Source organism: Rhincodon typus, chromosome 25 (assembly GCF_021869965.1).
Source record: "Rhincodon typus isolate 14 chromosome 25, sRhiTyp1.1, whole genome shotgun sequence".
Lineage (NCBI taxonomy): Eukaryota > Metazoa > Chordata > Chondrichthyes > Orectolobiformes > Rhincodontidae > Rhincodon > Rhincodon typus.
The window spans coordinates 12,192,879-12,209,085 of record NC_063356.1 but is presented as its reverse complement, the minus strand read 5'-3'; the positions used below and the strand labels follow the sequence as shown (position 1 = coordinate 12,209,085).

Sequence of the window (16,207 nt, the reverse complement as noted above, 5' to 3'; positions counted from 1 at the left end):
AAACAGGAGTGTCAGAGGTGCTGCTCCCTCTGGGAGCTGGCTCTGTGTCAGCTGGGTCAGTGTCACGCATTATGCACATGCAAATAAAAGGTGACTTGGTGATGGGATACCGGGCTTCGTGGAGTTATTTCAGTTGATCTAGTGTGATAGAGGAAAGCCATTTCCTGGCCTAACTAGGAGAGTTTTACAGTTAAGTAGATATATTTTGTTGCATGTTAGCAATTAGTTACAGGTTACATTGATATTGTGAACATTGTGTGCTGTGGTATGGTTGGGGGAGAGAAACCTGCTCTTTCAGATTATTCAGATGAAGCCTAGTGTGTTTTTAGCAGAAGTGCACCACAGCACATCATTGGAGAGAACAAAAAACAGGAACAACAGAAAATGTTTGTAATATGTCTAAGTTTATTGTCATTGTATTTGCTAATAAAGAGGTATGAAATATCTAGTGTGCACCTCAAGATGAAATCTCTCTGCATGATCTTATTAAAAATCACATTGGAGATCATTATCACACTCACAGTTTGGGAATAAATCAACAAAATGAGTTTCCTACTCACGATTCATAAAAGGCAGGCAGGTTTGATAACGATGGGTAATACCAAACACCAATCTACCACCCAAGCTGCGTAAGCATGAAATCATGTAAAAATCATTCACCTACTGTTCAGGAATGGTTGACACAGCTTCGTCCAAAGGGATCAATGTGCTTGACTAACATTGTGAACATGCTTCCCACCCACAAGTCTAAATTCTCTTCAAAAGCAAACATCTGGAATATAGATGACTTTTGGCTCTGGAATGGATCTTTGTTCATACTGTCTAATGTCCAGAGCAATTAATTCTTAGAGCAGGCAACTCTTCATTTAGGATTGTAAGTGTCAGAGAGGAGAATAAAAATCTGAGTATGTCTACGATGCAATTTATCATCCAAGGTTGACTATGCAGATGATCCAATCAAACCATAATTTGTTGAGGCATTTTGTAGGATTTAGAGTTCAGTATTTGAAGGTTGTATTCAAATTTGATGAAGAGGTTGCAACTTATTGACTGGTATTTTAGAAATGTGCCTTTCTGCATCTCATACATAATCAGATGAGTTTGCGTAATCTTGGACCAGAGAATCCCTAGGCTTTTACTTGAATTCTTGTGATTATGTGGTTTCATTGCTTCAATCATGGCTAAAGAATGAGGAAAGGGCTCGAAGGGGATTGGAACAGGCTTTAAATGTAATCCTGGATGATTAAATTATACAGATTTGGCAAAACCCACACGATTGTTTCCTCTGTCAAAGATGGAATAATATGGCCCAATGAAGACATCGCCCAGAATCCAAAGTTCTCCAGAGGAGCTTGGAATGTTCATAGAGTCAAATCCACTCATGCAGCCATACCGCTCCTGAAAGAAATGCAAATTGTGAGAGTTAATCCCCAGAATGATTTCTCTGCCATAACTAATCCTTCTGTGAGTAAAATAACAAAAAAATGAAAATATCTTTCCTTTTGTGATTCCTCTGTGTTAAATCAAACAACTTTTGATTAACAAACTGAAAATGATATGTCGTATTCTCGACTTTGTTTTGTCAGCAGTAAAGTCACATCGCCAGACAATTATCAGTGGCTAATTTCCAGGTTAAGGGAAGAACGAAAATTTATCATTCGAGATCTTAGTTGAGCCCTCACGTTTGTGCATATTGTGTTTGTTAAGAAATTTTGCAATGAAATGAGAAAAGAGGTTACTTTCGAAAAAAGAAAATTGGCGAATTCTTCTCTCACAGACAAGGGCTAGTAAAAAAGTTTCGGTGAAACCGAATAAAGGATTAATTATGTTTAATCACTGATTATTAAAAACTGGATTATTGAGAAAGGTTGTATTTCACGCAGGAATAATGTATTTAAATAAACTTATCTGGGGTTTCTACTTAATGGAGTGAACAAAAAGTGTGAATAGTTTGGTCCATCAGTTTTTCAAACTGTCCAGTGCTGTGCCACAGGCATTATTTTACACCACATACTTAAGCATGTATTGTGTCAATATTCAAGATACTCAACACCAACTGGGATAAAGCAGCCCACTTTAAACATCCATTCCTTTCACCACTGATGCACTGTCACTGCACTGTGCACCATCTACAAAATTCACTGTCCCAACTTGGCAAGTCTTTTCCAACAACACACTTCAAATATGATGCCTTCACCACCTAGAAGGATAGGAATATTAGGTGTGTGTGTGGGTACAGCATTATTCCCAAGCCCTCCTCTATGTCACAGAATATCCTGATCTGAGATAAATAACATCATCCCTTCATTGTTGTTGAGCAAAAATCATGGAACTCCTTTTCTAACAGCACTGTGGAAGTACCTGCACCTCAGGTACTGCAGCACTTCAAGAAAGTAGCTCACCAGCACCTTCTCTAGGGCAATTGAATATGAGAGATAAATACTGGTCTTGACAATAACACCCATATCTAAAGAATTACTAATGTAAAAACCCTTCCCTTCTGTTATTAATTGATAAGGAAATTTATCTTCAATTATGTTCAAAACTGTTACATGTTCATTCATTTTCTACATAGTTTCTCTGAAAATGAACAGACAAGCAACTTTGCTGGATACTAAAGTCTGAGAACATAACCCAACTATTAAGAGTCCGTTAAGAGAATTATCAAATTCAAACAAAAGCATACCTGGATTGTGTATTCAGATGGAGTAAGGGGATAATCAATTCCATTGATTGTGAAGACTACATTCGGCATGTTGGCCAGATTATTGCAGTTGATGGAATACTGTACAATAGGTGAAATAATTAAAAATAAGGATGAGCAGAGCACTCTCCAAGAAGCATTGCAAGAAATAACTAACAGAACTAACGATGTTGTTATTGCATATGCAGTTGGTCACGTTTTAAAGGGTGTCGTGAACTACATTGCAGCACATGTGCCAAGATGCTCCTGCAAGTTGACTGAGGTGTTAGGAGTCGTGGTGACTTCACCTCTGAACCTGGGTTCAGTCCCATCTGCTTCAGAGATGTGTAATAACACCTCTGATCAGATTGATTAGAAAATATCCTCTGACTGATTATAAAATGAAATCTGTGAAGCTTTCACAGATGGTTACCTGGCCAAAGTATCCTTTAACTGCACCGATGTCTTGTTGGATAACGCTAATGGATCCACTGGGACCAGTAAGCAGGGAAGTGCCAGTATCAACAATGGCCTGACAGCCTTCACTGCAGGCCACAACCTGACCATTGATTGTCACGCTGAAAGAAGAAAAGATGGTTATCGTTAATTAAATACATTCCCTCCACGTCTAACACATTCCTTAAAATCTGTCCTTCTGACCAAGCATTCGGTCATCTGTCCCAACTCCTTATAAGAATGAGAATTTAAAAATCAGAGCCCTCAAATCTGTTCAACCATTCAAGAATTTAAATCGTTGACCTCAACTTCACCTCTCCTTTTATCCCATACCCTAAATTCTCCTGAAACCCAAAAATCTATCAAATTCTGTCTTGAATAAGCTCACTCAACTGAACATAAAATAAGTTATTGGGTAAAGAATGATAAAGATTCTTATCTTTTGAGTGAGAAAAAATCTCTTCCAGTCAAAAATGGAGTCATAGAGGTCTACAGTACAGAAAAAAGCTCTCAGCTCATTGAGTCAGCTCAAGTAAAAACAAATCACCTCACTATTCTGAAATGGTTGCCCACAAGAGTTTGATCTCTGGTTGCATCCTTCGTAGCCAGTAAAAATGTTCTCTCAGCACCTACTCTGCCAAACTCCCTCAAAATTTTATGTTTCAATGAGATCACCTCTCAGTCTTCAAAATCTAGAAAGTATAAGTCCAGTCCACTCAATCTCCTCTCAGTGTGCAATCTTCTCTAATTTGGCTTGACATCAAATTTAATACGGTAAAGCTCCTGTGATGCACTTAGAAATGTCTTACAACGTTACAGGTGCTATGTAAATGAATGTTGCTGTGTTGTCAATGCTCAAACTAACACATTAACACAATATGAGCAGAGGTGATCTAAGGAGGTAAATCTAAAATTAAATCTAATAACAGGGGTGGTTTCCTGAGACGTTGGTAGTATTTTGTGTTCCAGGATTCCTACACCATTGAGGATAGAATCAGCTTGGTGGGATTTTATTTAACTCAGGATGAGATTTCTGCCCTAACTCATCAAATGGCCATCATTCTCTAACCTCTGTAGTGCCACTGAGGGCAGTAGCCACTGCTTCATCTGCATCTAGTCCCCGGTGGAGATCAGCACTGGAGACAACGGCATTGTTAGTTGAAGAGTGGTGGAGGGTTTTGGTGCTTGTAGACTGATGGGATTGATGGGAGTGGGGACCAATGTACACAGGCCGGGGGGGGATGAAACATGGAGGTAAGTCCAATGGGCCCATGCAGCCTGATAAAGAGGAACACGCCCCTTTGCTGCCAGCAGAGCAAGGGGGTGGGATTTTGAACCTGCCTCAGGCCTTCACCCACTTTGGGAAAGTTTGTGTGGGGGTGCAGGGAAGAGGCCCTTAATAAAAGTCTCAACCGATGCAAGGGTGGGCTGGTCACCTGACACCTCTCACAATGTGTAAACTTGCACTGCCAGTTTGTGGGAGGGTAGGTCAATGCCTGGAAAGGCACCTACAGAATTCTTCCCACTTTTATATAACCGACCCTCTGCCAGCTACAACACCATCCCCTCACTATTAACTAACTCATTATTTACAGCCTTGGGCAGGTAAATGTAAACAATTGTCATCTGGATTATAAGGTAGCAACACGGACCACCCAGCTGCCTGTAGTACCAGGCTGGTATTTTTTCCAGCATATTGCCCTGACAATTTATCCTCATGAATGTATAAGCAGGCCATCAAAGTTCCAGTTTTCATTTTCTCACTGGAAATTGTTTTGTTTTCAAGACAGTTCGTGACAATGTAGACACCTTAGCAGCAGGGTCTATATCTAATTGGCTTGCAGTGACTGGAGTAATGTATACCAGTGGCATGTATTTAGGTCCACAATGTGTGGATATTGGAATTTCAAGATGGGTTACACACTTGCTGTACCTGCTCTTGGGTACCATCGCTGGGATTTGGATGCAGCATGTGTTCCAAACTGGGAGCTTGAATCTAGCCTGCAATAAGACTTCATTAATCCAATTTGGTGCTGGCGGCCCATTGACATCTCATCAAACTTGAACCATGAATTTAGGTCTGGTTGCCTCCCGAGGAACAGTCAGAAGGTAAGGGGTCAGGAAGTGTTCTGGGAGTTTCAAACAGTGGTTAGGCGGTGGCACAGAAGGAATCCTACTGTGACATCAGACGAACTCCATCTGGGGCTATAGCATCAAAAATTTGATGCTCCATTATTTTTATGGCATCCATGTAGTAAACACTTTGGCATTCTGTTTGGTACAGGTCCAGATACCTGCTTTAATCCATGATATTATGGTTCAGTGAGGTCATGTTTACACATACCAGTCTTGGGACTCATGGGAGGTGGGACCCGTTGTCTGGTCCAGCATTTATTGTCCATCCTGAGCTATCCTTGAGAAGGTGGTGGTGAGCTGCCCTCTTCCAGGCATATTGTGAGCAGGGGATATTGAAGCCTGAAGTAGGCCCATTGCAGCATTTTTAATTCCAGCAGAGCAGATGCAACAAAACCACCACACCTTTACTCACCCCATAAACATTGGCTATTCACTCATTTTAATCATTTCATTTTAATGGACGCAGATCATGCAGATTGGATACTTGGCACATTATTGTCCAAGTATTCTGAGTAAATCCTCTTGGTGTGCAATACAGTCTGCAATAAGTTTATCCTCAAATGAATTGAATTTTTGCTTCCCCAGCCTGGATTTAAACAATGGTTCAATTATAACCGGGAGGGTACCCATTAGTTGGCTAGTTCTCTGCGTAGTTCAGTACCTCACTACCTGGACCTGAGCTGCTACTCCATTGTATCTAATATTTCCACTACAAAGGTATGCCTTGCAATGTGATTGTTACAGCACGCATGTCAATTATAAAATAGATTGTTCACTAACCTGTCCAGTTGGATTTGCCAGTAACCTTCTCGAGTGACGGGCACCCAGTTAATTTGGCCTGTGTAGTGGTTTGGATCAACTCCACCAAAAACAACTTCACTTCCAGACTGTCCTTCCTGTCTGTAAAAACAATCGAATCTGAATGTTAATTTCAGCAGCGGCCTGTCTGATATTGAAGAGCATGCACAGAGCTTCAGAAATGCCAGACTGGTGATATGTTCTCTTGGGTGGGAGGGCTTGCATAACGTGTTATCATTAGCCATTGAAAATCAGACAACATTTCGCTCAATTCAAGAAATGCTGGTTGAAATTCAACTTACTCCTTTTCAAAATGCCTGAAAGAAATTACAATGATCCAGTTTTCTATACTGGATCTGTAATGCAATTCAACAAAATCTAAAAGAGTTTAATTTAGTTCACGAGAATGTGTTTAGAACTTTGCTTGAAGATAGAGGCCACCTGAGTATGGAAACCATTCGTTTCAGTTGCTAGAAACACAAAGATGCACGTTGTGTTAATTGTTTTTTAAAAAGAAAAGGTTACGTGGTGACATTAAGTTAATCCCCCATGTTACACAGGGTGCTCCTGAGATGAAAGTTAGGGTGACAAAACATACCTAGTGAGGTAGAAAGCAAACAGGTCCTGTTTGACCAGGTTCTCAGACACCATGTTATCAAACACAGGTGTGACGTGGGATGATGCAATGTTTGGATAGGCCAGACCCAGGATCCCATCAAATGGAGCAAAATAGAATGTGATCCCAGGTTCAGTTTTACTTAGCCCAAATTCCTGCCTTTTGACAGCAATGTTTGCTACCTAGAAGGAAGAGAAAGGCACAATTTATTCTGAAGAATTATTATGCTGAGAGTCATCAATAAATCATATTGTTATCCAGACCATGAATTTAAATGAACGAATACTAAAGTAATAGGAAAATCTAACATAATGGAATTCCTAATAACCACAAATAAACCACAAAGTCCTGGAGAAACTCAGCAGGCCTGACATGGTCAGTGGGGAGAGAAACAGAATTATGGTTTCAAGACCAAGGTGAATCTTTTCTAATCAAGTAATATTGTAATTGAAAGGTTAACTCTGTTTTCTCTCTCCATAGAAGCGTTTCTAAAGCACTTTTTGCTTTAATTCCAGATCTCCAGATTATGCAATATTTTGTTTGTATTATGTTAAATTGATTGTTGTTCCTCCAGTTGACACTTTTACACAGTGATAAAAGTCAGTTTTCACTGTTGATGTATGAGTTGAAAATTCTGAACAACTCAAACCTCTCAGAAACCTGGCGCATCATTGGCTGTGTAGCAAAGAGTCAGGAGATGGGTTACTTCAAAGAATTTACTCAGACCTGCTTTGGTAAGCAATAGTATTTATTTGTCCGGTCCAATCAGTTAGTTGTCAATTTGTCGATTTGCATCAAATATTACAAGATATTAATATTCAGGGAAGTTACATTTGTATGAACAGTTTAAAAATTTTGACATTGTTTGATCATGACATTATCAGTAAAAGTTACATTATACGTACGGTGACTGTGTCATAGCCCAGGATCCCAGTCATACTGCCTGTACCATACCGAATAGAGAGTGGTTGGTTTGTTGCCTGGAATGTTGAGGACTTGCTTGGTGAAAATTTCTTGTGGTCTGCTGTAAAGGTAAACAATTTAATCAGTTAGCCATTTAATTTCATAACTGAGTCAAGCATAGGTCATCATAAATATTGCTGTATAACTGTTATTAGCACCATTTGTTTCTGTTGAATTACACACTCATTAAATGAGGGATGTTATACATTCATTCACAGAAATGGGCATCATTGACTGGGTCAGCATTTATTTCCGATCCCTAATGGGCAGCTAAATGTTAAAAACATTGCTGTAAGTTTAGAGTCACATGTAGGCCAGACCAGGTACAGACTGCAGTTTCTTTCCTGAAGGAGCATTCATGGACCAGACAGTTGTTTTATAGCTATCATTAGAGTCTTAATTCTGGATTTTCATTGAATTCAAATTCCATCAGCTGTCATGGTGGGATTTGACCTCAGGTCCCTAGAACATTATCTGGGTCTCTGGATTAATAGTCTCGCATTAATGCACTGAGCCATCACCACCCTGTTGATATGAGCAAATGGACTCATTTACAACCAGCAATATTAACATGAGCTCAAAAGGTCTTGTAGGGCCTCTTATCTAATCTTATCACCATGGTCTTACCACATCATAGGGCTGCTCTCTCATTAGAGAGAAAGAGAGGTAACTGGTGGTGGTTCACCTGTATGGCAAGGGGAGAGCAGGAGAAACCATCATGATAACTTTGGCTAGTATGGGTATTGAACGCACACCGTTGGCCTCTCTCTACATCACAAACTAACCATCCAAGCAAACCGACCTCCAGCACACCATTCTTGTCAGAATCATCATATGGCTTTGTGTATGAGCTAGCCGGATAATGCCATTCTTTACCAGTATCATTCCATGTCCCACAAGTTAACAATTACTTGGAAATAGGTCAGGCAATCCAAGTTGCTTTTATGTGGGCGAACTTTTATTATCATTGTAAACACAAAACTTGCACGCACATGTTGCCTTTCACAACCACAGGGCATGCCAACATGCTTTACAGCCAATGAAATCATTTAAAGTTGTAGTCACACTGTTGTAATATCAGAAATGTAGCAACCAATTTGTGCACAGCAAGCAGCCACTAACAACAATGTGATAATGACCAGATGATCTGTTTGTCATCTTTTATTACAGGTTCGATATCAACCAGTGCGCTGGAGTGAACTCCCTTGATCCTCATGGAAATAGTGCTAAGGGATATTTTTTATGCTTGCCTGAGGCCAAACAATGTCTCAGTTCAATGTCTCATTCAGAAAACAGTGGTGGTAACATGGCAGCATTCCCTCAATTTTGCACTAGAATGCCAGCCAGATATTTCCTTCTTAAGTCTTTGAAGTGAAACCCGAACTCACAACCTTCTCTCTCAGAGGCACAAATGCCACCAGTTAAGTGCAACTGGGTTTAAACTTAATTTGCTGAGTGAGAGCCAATTGATTCAAAACACATTTTTGTGTCACATTAGAGATATTAGGAACTGCTGGTGTTGGAATCTGAGATAACAAGGTGCGCAGCTGGATGAACACAGCAGGCCAGGCAGCATCAAAGAAGCAGAAAAGCTGACTTTTTGGGTCTGGACCCTTCTTCAGAAATGGAGGAGGGGAAGTGGGCTCTGAAATAAATAGAGAGAGGGGGAGACGATGACGGAAGGTGGATAAAGGAGCAGATAGGTGGAGAGAAGACGGACAGGTCAAGGAGGCGAGGATGAGGCTGGTAGGTGGGGGTGAGGGTTGCTCAGTGAGGTGGGAGGGGCAGGTAGGTGGGAGAAAGGATGGACAGGTCAAGGCGGCGAGGATGAAGCCAGTAAAGGTGAGTGTAGGTAGGATGTGGGGGTTGGGGGTTGGTCAGTGAGGTGGGAGGAGCGGGTAGGTGGGAGAAAAGACGGACAAGTCAAGGAGGTAGGGAATGAGCTGGGCTGATCTTGGAATGAGGTCGGCAGTGACCTCCACTGCTAAGTGCAAGTGTTGCCGGCCTCTGATTGGTTGGGAGCTCTCTCTAGGCAGGACCTTCACCCCAGGGGTTTTAATTCCAGAGGAAGTCTGGCTGCTGGCCTCACAGCTGCCTGATTGACTTGACCACTAATGTTTCAAGGAGGTTCTGCCTATTGAATCAATGTTCTGGATCTACCAATTATTTCCTAACCTTGAACCTCTTAAACTACTTTTGGCAAGTTTGTATGTCCTTTAATTTGTGATCAATCCATTGTTCACTTCCCCAGAAAATGCCCAGATCTCTCATAATGGGTGAATATGCTAATGAAAAGTTAGGAAGATGGTTTAAGAATGCTTACTGCATGATAGGCTGGAACAGTAAACCGAAGGGACCCAAAGATTTGATGAACCAGTGTCAAAGATGACTGTGAAGCTCTGTGGTGGTGTTCCGATGCTAATTGTTCCATAATAAGACATCTGTAGGAATATTTTAGAAGATGAAACAAGATAAGTTAGAATTGATTAAAGGTTGTGAAACTCTGTTTCATTATTTATAGACACACTGAGGAGATTGTCTTCTTGTTGTATTGAGGTGTATAGAATGTTCTATAAGATACATGACCAGAATTAGCCATTTGGCCCATTGAGTCTCTTCCAACATTTGGTCATGGTTGATATGTTTCTCAACCCCATTGTCCTGCCTTCTCCCTGTTACATTTGATCTCCTTACTAATAAGGAACGTATCAATCTCTGTCAAGGTGCAGTTCAAGAAGCAACTAAGGTTTGAGGAACTCCACGTGCTTCTGTAGGAATCTGCCCAAGTTTTCTGCATGTGTGGTATCTGGCAAACCAGTGCATCCTATCACAGGAACAGAAGGACTTGTACAATTGAGAATAGAGGATGTTTTTGTCCTGTGGGTACTATTCCAAGCAGAGGGTAAGTTTATAGTTGGCCACCAATGTCAGCTATCCCTCTGGCACCACTGCTATCTTTCCACTGTTGCTGCCTTGTGATTGTTGGCTCATGGTTTAACCTTGGATTTGGCAGAACCAAAGCCACTTTCCTTAAGTTGTGATGGCAAACTTATTGCAATCTGTCAGTTGGCTCAGTGTCCAGCCAGCCTCTACCAGCTGCGTACAATGTGCAGTTATGCTCAACATTAACCTGATTTCCTTATCCCAAATAAGACAAAAATGTCATAAGAAAGCTCAAAATAGCTCATGTTACTTATTTCACTCTGCGATAGGTGCTAAATCCTTAATATCCTTAACCCATGTCTTCATCACCTCAATTTCTTAAATAGCTATTTCTCCAATCTTCACAACTTTCAGTTAGTTCTGAACTTTGTAGTTGAACTGTCATCCCAATTTCCTGACTGCTGGGCACCTCTGTCCTTATCACAGCCACGTTGCTCCAGCTTATTGTTTTCCTGATCCTCATTTCCAAATCATTTAATTATTCTACTCCTCCATATCTGAGCAACCATAATTGGTAGGATTTTCCAGATCACAAACTCCACTCTTCGAGAAAATTCATAACAAACAACACTCAAGAACTAAAAGTCTTACATGGGTGTTGTTCCCTCTAACTGATGGGGCAGTGAAAATCCAGTGGATTAATTTCTGTCTATTCCCATTAATCTGTTACTGGTTCTCATGGCACATGAAGCTTCTGCTGGTATTCAAGGGAACCTCATTAAGAAATGTAAGTTGCGTTCTCTTCAGTGGACGATCTGTCACTTTCCAGACGGGTACATTTACTGGTCGGTAACATGACTACAGAAGTTAAATTCAAAACAAAACTCACACGAGTTGGGCAGGGAGGAGGCACAGTATCCTTTAGATCCATCCCCTGGAAAGTTTGAACCTCAGTTGCTGCAGGCTGTGAGTGTTTTGCCAAACTAATTCCCTCCAGAACTTAACCAGATCTCTGGATCTCTGGATGCTGGCAATAGGCAGGTCCCTAATGCTGGCCGGAGAGCATCGGGCTTCCAAATCTTCACCCTTACACTCTCCCTTCGCCCTTGTACTTATTCCATACACCACCCAGCTGAGCAGCTAGGTGGCAGCATCCAGATGAGATTCAACAGTTCAAATCTGCCTGGGTCTCAATCCAAAAGTCCTAGCGCAGGGAGATCTGAAAAATGGTCTCCACAAGCTTTCTGCTGGGGGTTAGAATCTGCTCTAAAGTCTCTTCTTTCAGTTATTTTCCTCTAACTCTTTGACATGCTTTGACCGACATCTGCACCGTCTCACAACACCACCGCTCCTCAAAGATCATTTTCCATTGTTATAACAACGCCCACCCTCCAATTTAATCTTTGCCGTTTCTCCCCCTATCCAAATTATTTATCAATTTATTGTCATTTTCTATGAGGTCCAGCAGGCTGACCTTGTTACAGTGAGTACAATATAGGGAGAAAGCAGGAACAGGGCACTGAGTTGGGTGACCAGCCATGATCAAAGTAAATGGAAAGTAGGCTGGAAGGGCTGAATGGCCCGCTCCTATTCTTTTTTGTGTCCATTTGTGGGACTGAGTGTCACTGGTTGGACAGCATTTATTGCTCGTCCCTAGTTGTCCTTGAACCGTTACAGTCCACCTTAGGGAGGGAATTCCAGGATTTTGACCCAGTGACAGTGAAGGAACAGCGACATGTTTTGAGGTCAGGATGGTGAGTGGCTTGGAGTGGAACTTGCAGATGGTGATGTTCCTATGCATCTGCCGCTCTTGTCCTTCTAGATGGAAGTGGTCGTGGGTTTGGAGGGTGCTGTCTGAGGATCTTTGATAAGTTTCTGCAGTGCATCTTACAGATGCTATACACTGCTGCTACTAAGAGTCATCTATGGAGGGAGTGGATGCTTATAGATGTGGCGCCTATCAAGCGGGCTGCTTTGTCCTGGATGGCGTCAAGCCTCTTGAGTGTTGTTGGGGCTGGACTCATCTATTTTTTGTATGTTGTCACCAATGGTAAATTGCCTTAGTTGTACCAAAAATAAAAATCTGTGCATCCCGGAACAAGTGAGGTCCACTGCCAAATTCGAGATGGACAGCTACTACTTGCTAGCACTGCCGCTCTAGCCTTCCCTTGATTTTGACTCCCACCAGGACTGTGAAGTTGCCCCTAAATGTCCTCCTGGAGTTGTTGCTTTTCCCTTGGCAAGGACTACTTACATCCAAGTAGTTTATGAGTGGCTCTGCAGACATGGTCTGCCCATTGAAGTAGCCTGCATATTTGGTGTATGGATTGTATGGGTGATTCTTCAGTAATTCACCAAGAAGCCCACGTTCTCTTAGAGCCTGCCGGGCAGATTTACCCTTCGTCAACTGAACCCTGTGAAGAGAAACAGGACAAACTGTTGGTCTTGAATCGACAGCGAGAGCAAAATGTCTAGCTCTTTCAATTAATCTACAGGGTGTAATAACAATGGTTAAAAATACCAGTGTCATAGAGTCATGAAGTCATACAGTACAGAAACAAACCTTTCGATCCAACTCATCCATCCCAGCCAGGTTTCCCAAACTGGACTAGCCCAATTACCTTCATTTGGCCTATATCCCTCTAATCCTTTTCTATCCATGTACCTGTCCAAATATAAACTTTTAAATGTTGTAATTTTACCCACCACTGCCACTTCCTCTGACTGCTTGTTCCATACACGTGCCACCCTCTGTGTGAACAAAGTTGCCACTTAGGTACCTTTTAAATCTTCCCTCTCACCTTAAAACTATGCTTTCTAGTCTTGGTATCCCCTACCCTGAGAAAAAGACCTTGGCTATTTACCTTATCTATGCCCATCATGATTTCATAAACCTCTATAACATCACCCCTTAGCCTTCGACTCTCCCAGCCAATCCAACCTCTCCTAATAATTCACAGCACACAAACTGCATATTTATTTAAAGTGGGCATAAAAGATCAAAAAAGAGCTTGGCCTCTGAAATAACTCCATGGAGATTGGTATTCTATCACCAAGTCACCCTTTATTTAAGCATGCACAATGCTGGCATGACCAGCTAGCTCAGAGCTAGTCCCTAGAGTGAGGTGAATCCCCGACATTTCTGTTTGTATCTGTCAGCCAGGACTCCCTGATTGGCCCAGGTTAACAGCTCCAATCAGGGAACACATACTCAATAAGATCCACCTGGCCAACTTTGTTACAAACGCTACAGCCTCCATGTTGGGAAAGTACGTTGGACTGTGGGAATCTGGTGAGATAGACAGATTCACACATCAATGCTTGGAGAAATTTTAACTCCTGGGTCTCACTTCCAAATTCAGATTTCAGGGCTGTTGTCCAAATGTTGCAGGAATGTTTGCATGGGCAGAAAGGAGTTATGTAAATGAGAAAATCAGGAGGCTGTTGCCATTGTCCAGGCAGTTAGCTAAGCAGTGAGATGTTGAAGTGATGGGCAAGGCAGGGGAGTTTGTTACAATCTTTGGGAAGGAGTTCGGAAAAGACAAGGGCAAGGGTGAGTTAACGTTTCTTGAAGAGGCTTGGAAGAACAAAGTTGCTGCTCGGCTACGTGGACACTTACCAATTAAAAAAGGCAAGAACTGACCTTCCTGGGTCTCTGATGCTCTTGACCCAACTCATGGCAACAGTTTGACAGGGGAGTCACCCACCTCTCTCATTCAGACTTTAGGTTAAAATCAGTAGCTTGGTATCACTGGAGCACAATATGTGTACTTAAAATGGACCTTACTGGTCAGGGAAGGTATTCAAGTCAGTCAGATCCAGGTGGGTACAAAGTGAGTACATTACATTTTAAGTGTGCCCGGTTTAACCAGCTTCCACCGCACAAGCATAGAAACAAGTAACAAGAGCAGGCCACTCTGCATTCAATAAGATCATGGCTGATCTGGTTTTAACCTCAACTCCACATTCCTGCATACCCTGATAATTTTTGATCCCCGTGATAATCAAGAATCCATCTACTTCTCCTTTTAACTTTTGAGAAATTCCATAGACTCTCAAACCACTAAAAGAAAAAAAATGTTTCCTCATCTCTTTTAAATGGGTTCTAGTTTCTCCCACAACAGGAAAGTATCTTTCAATATTCACTTGGTCAAGTCCCCTCAGGATCTTATGTGTTTCAATTAAGTCAACTCCGACTCTTCTAAACTCCAAAAGATACCAGGAAGCAAAAATAAATTTAAAAATGAGGTTCTTAATTGAATATTTAGAGCAGTTCACAAAGATTGTGTGGGTTTGTAAAGCACCATTATTGTTTGTTAGGTAGGCAAGTACAACAGTCATTTTGCATGTAAGATCCTACAAATAACCCTGAGGAAAATGACCAAGAATCCCAGCTTTGATGCTGAAGCTAAAGGGAAAGTATCAAAAGAACATACTGCCAGAACAACATTTTGTTCATTTACTTTGTTAAATGTCCAAGTTATTTCATACTTTGGTTACAAATCATGAAAACTGGGAAAGCATGGACTATTTCAGATGATGCAATAACAAATGTACATCTTAAAAATTCTTTCAGAATCTCCTCCCATGTACAGCATAGAACGTTTGCACCAAACAAGAAAAAAAGACATTTGATTTGATTTGATTTATTGTAGTCACATGTACCTAAGTACAGTGAAAAGCTTTGTTTTGCGAGCAGCACAGGCAGATCATAGCAAATAAGGACATACGGAGCATAGGGTACTTAGACAGAGTGAGGCATACAAGGTTACAGCTGTATGGGAGGTGCACAAAGCAAGTGCAACATTAGCACGATCATGCTGTGTTAGTTACTCAATTGCAAGTCTAGGATTCAAGGCTGAGGATGTTTTTGATGATTTAGTGCCGACTCAATATTTCTCTCTGCAATGGAAGGAGATTGTCAGAAGCAGGTGAACAAGTAATACAGGAAAAGTATGTTGTTAAAGGTATGTTGAACATTTACAATATGGGGGGACTATTTTGTCTGGAAATATTTCGGAGAAAAGAGAACCAAAAGCTATCATCTCCTGAACCTATTTGGCAGAAAACGCAGGACAAAGAGACAATGCGTATAAATGAAAATTCAAATGCATAGGTACAGAAAAAATAATATCCTATCAGTATCCTATCAAATGAAAAAAAAAATACTGGCAATATTTAACAGATCTGACAGCATCTGTGAAGAGAGAAACAAAGTTAATGTTGCAAGTGTGACTGTCCATCAGAACTGCCTACATGATTACTCACCTGAATAAACACTCAGAGAGCTGAACACAAGCGAGTACAATGACCAGCCACTTCATCCTGTCTGGTACTTTTCAGGACTTCAGCGATATTTTTGAATGCTCTTGATGTTTTTATACTGTTCTGTATCAACCCATTCCATTGTTCAAACAGGCAAATAATCATAACTGCTATATCACATTTTATTATCATCACGAATAAGTCTTTGTGAAAGAACACATTGAGTTTACATGTTACATAATAATTATCAGCTGATATTTTGATAATCAAACATCTTGAATGTCAAGCTTATTGAGTAAGAGTTTAGGTCTGATAAGACAGCCGCATGTATATTTGCAAAAAAAGATAATATTTAGTTGTAATGGTTTGAACTTGTAGGTTGGTCAAATTCACTCATCTAGCACTTG

General features: G+C 41.1%; 1 protein-coding gene across 1 annotated transcript; it reads right to left on the bottom strand.

Annotated features, from left to right (window-relative positions):
* Positions 1-385: 385 nt before the first annotated feature.
* On the bottom strand, positions 386-15,928 carry LOC109919764 (pepsin A-like). Its single transcript, XM_020519794.2, has 9 exons — positions 15,804-15,928; positions 12,790-12,949; positions 9,976-10,093; positions 7,595-7,713; positions 6,672-6,871; positions 6,056-6,175; positions 3,117-3,261; positions 2,687-2,785; positions 386-1,398 (listed from the first exon to the last, which is right to left on the bottom strand). Exons 1-9 carry the CDS (start codon positions 15,857-15,859, stop codon positions 1,249-1,251), a joined length of 1,167 nt encoding a protein of 388 aa, XP_020375383.1. The 5' UTR covers positions 15,860-15,928; the 3' UTR covers positions 386-1,248.
* Between the last annotated feature and the right edge of the window lie 279 nt (positions 15,929-16,207).

Coding starts and splice junctions, on each gene's coding strand:
- LOC109919764 (XM_020519794.2), bottom strand. CDS start 15,859: ATGAAGTGGCTGGTCATTGTACTCGCTTGTGTTCAGCTCTCTGAGTGT. Junction 10,094..12,789: donor CACTCATAAACTACTTGGAT/GTAAGTAGTCCT, acceptor ATATTCCTACAG/ATGTCTTATTATGGAACAAT. Junction 2,786..3,116: donor TTAAAGGATACTTTGGCCAG/GTAACCATCTGT, acceptor CCTATTGTACAG/TATTCCATCAACTGCAATAA.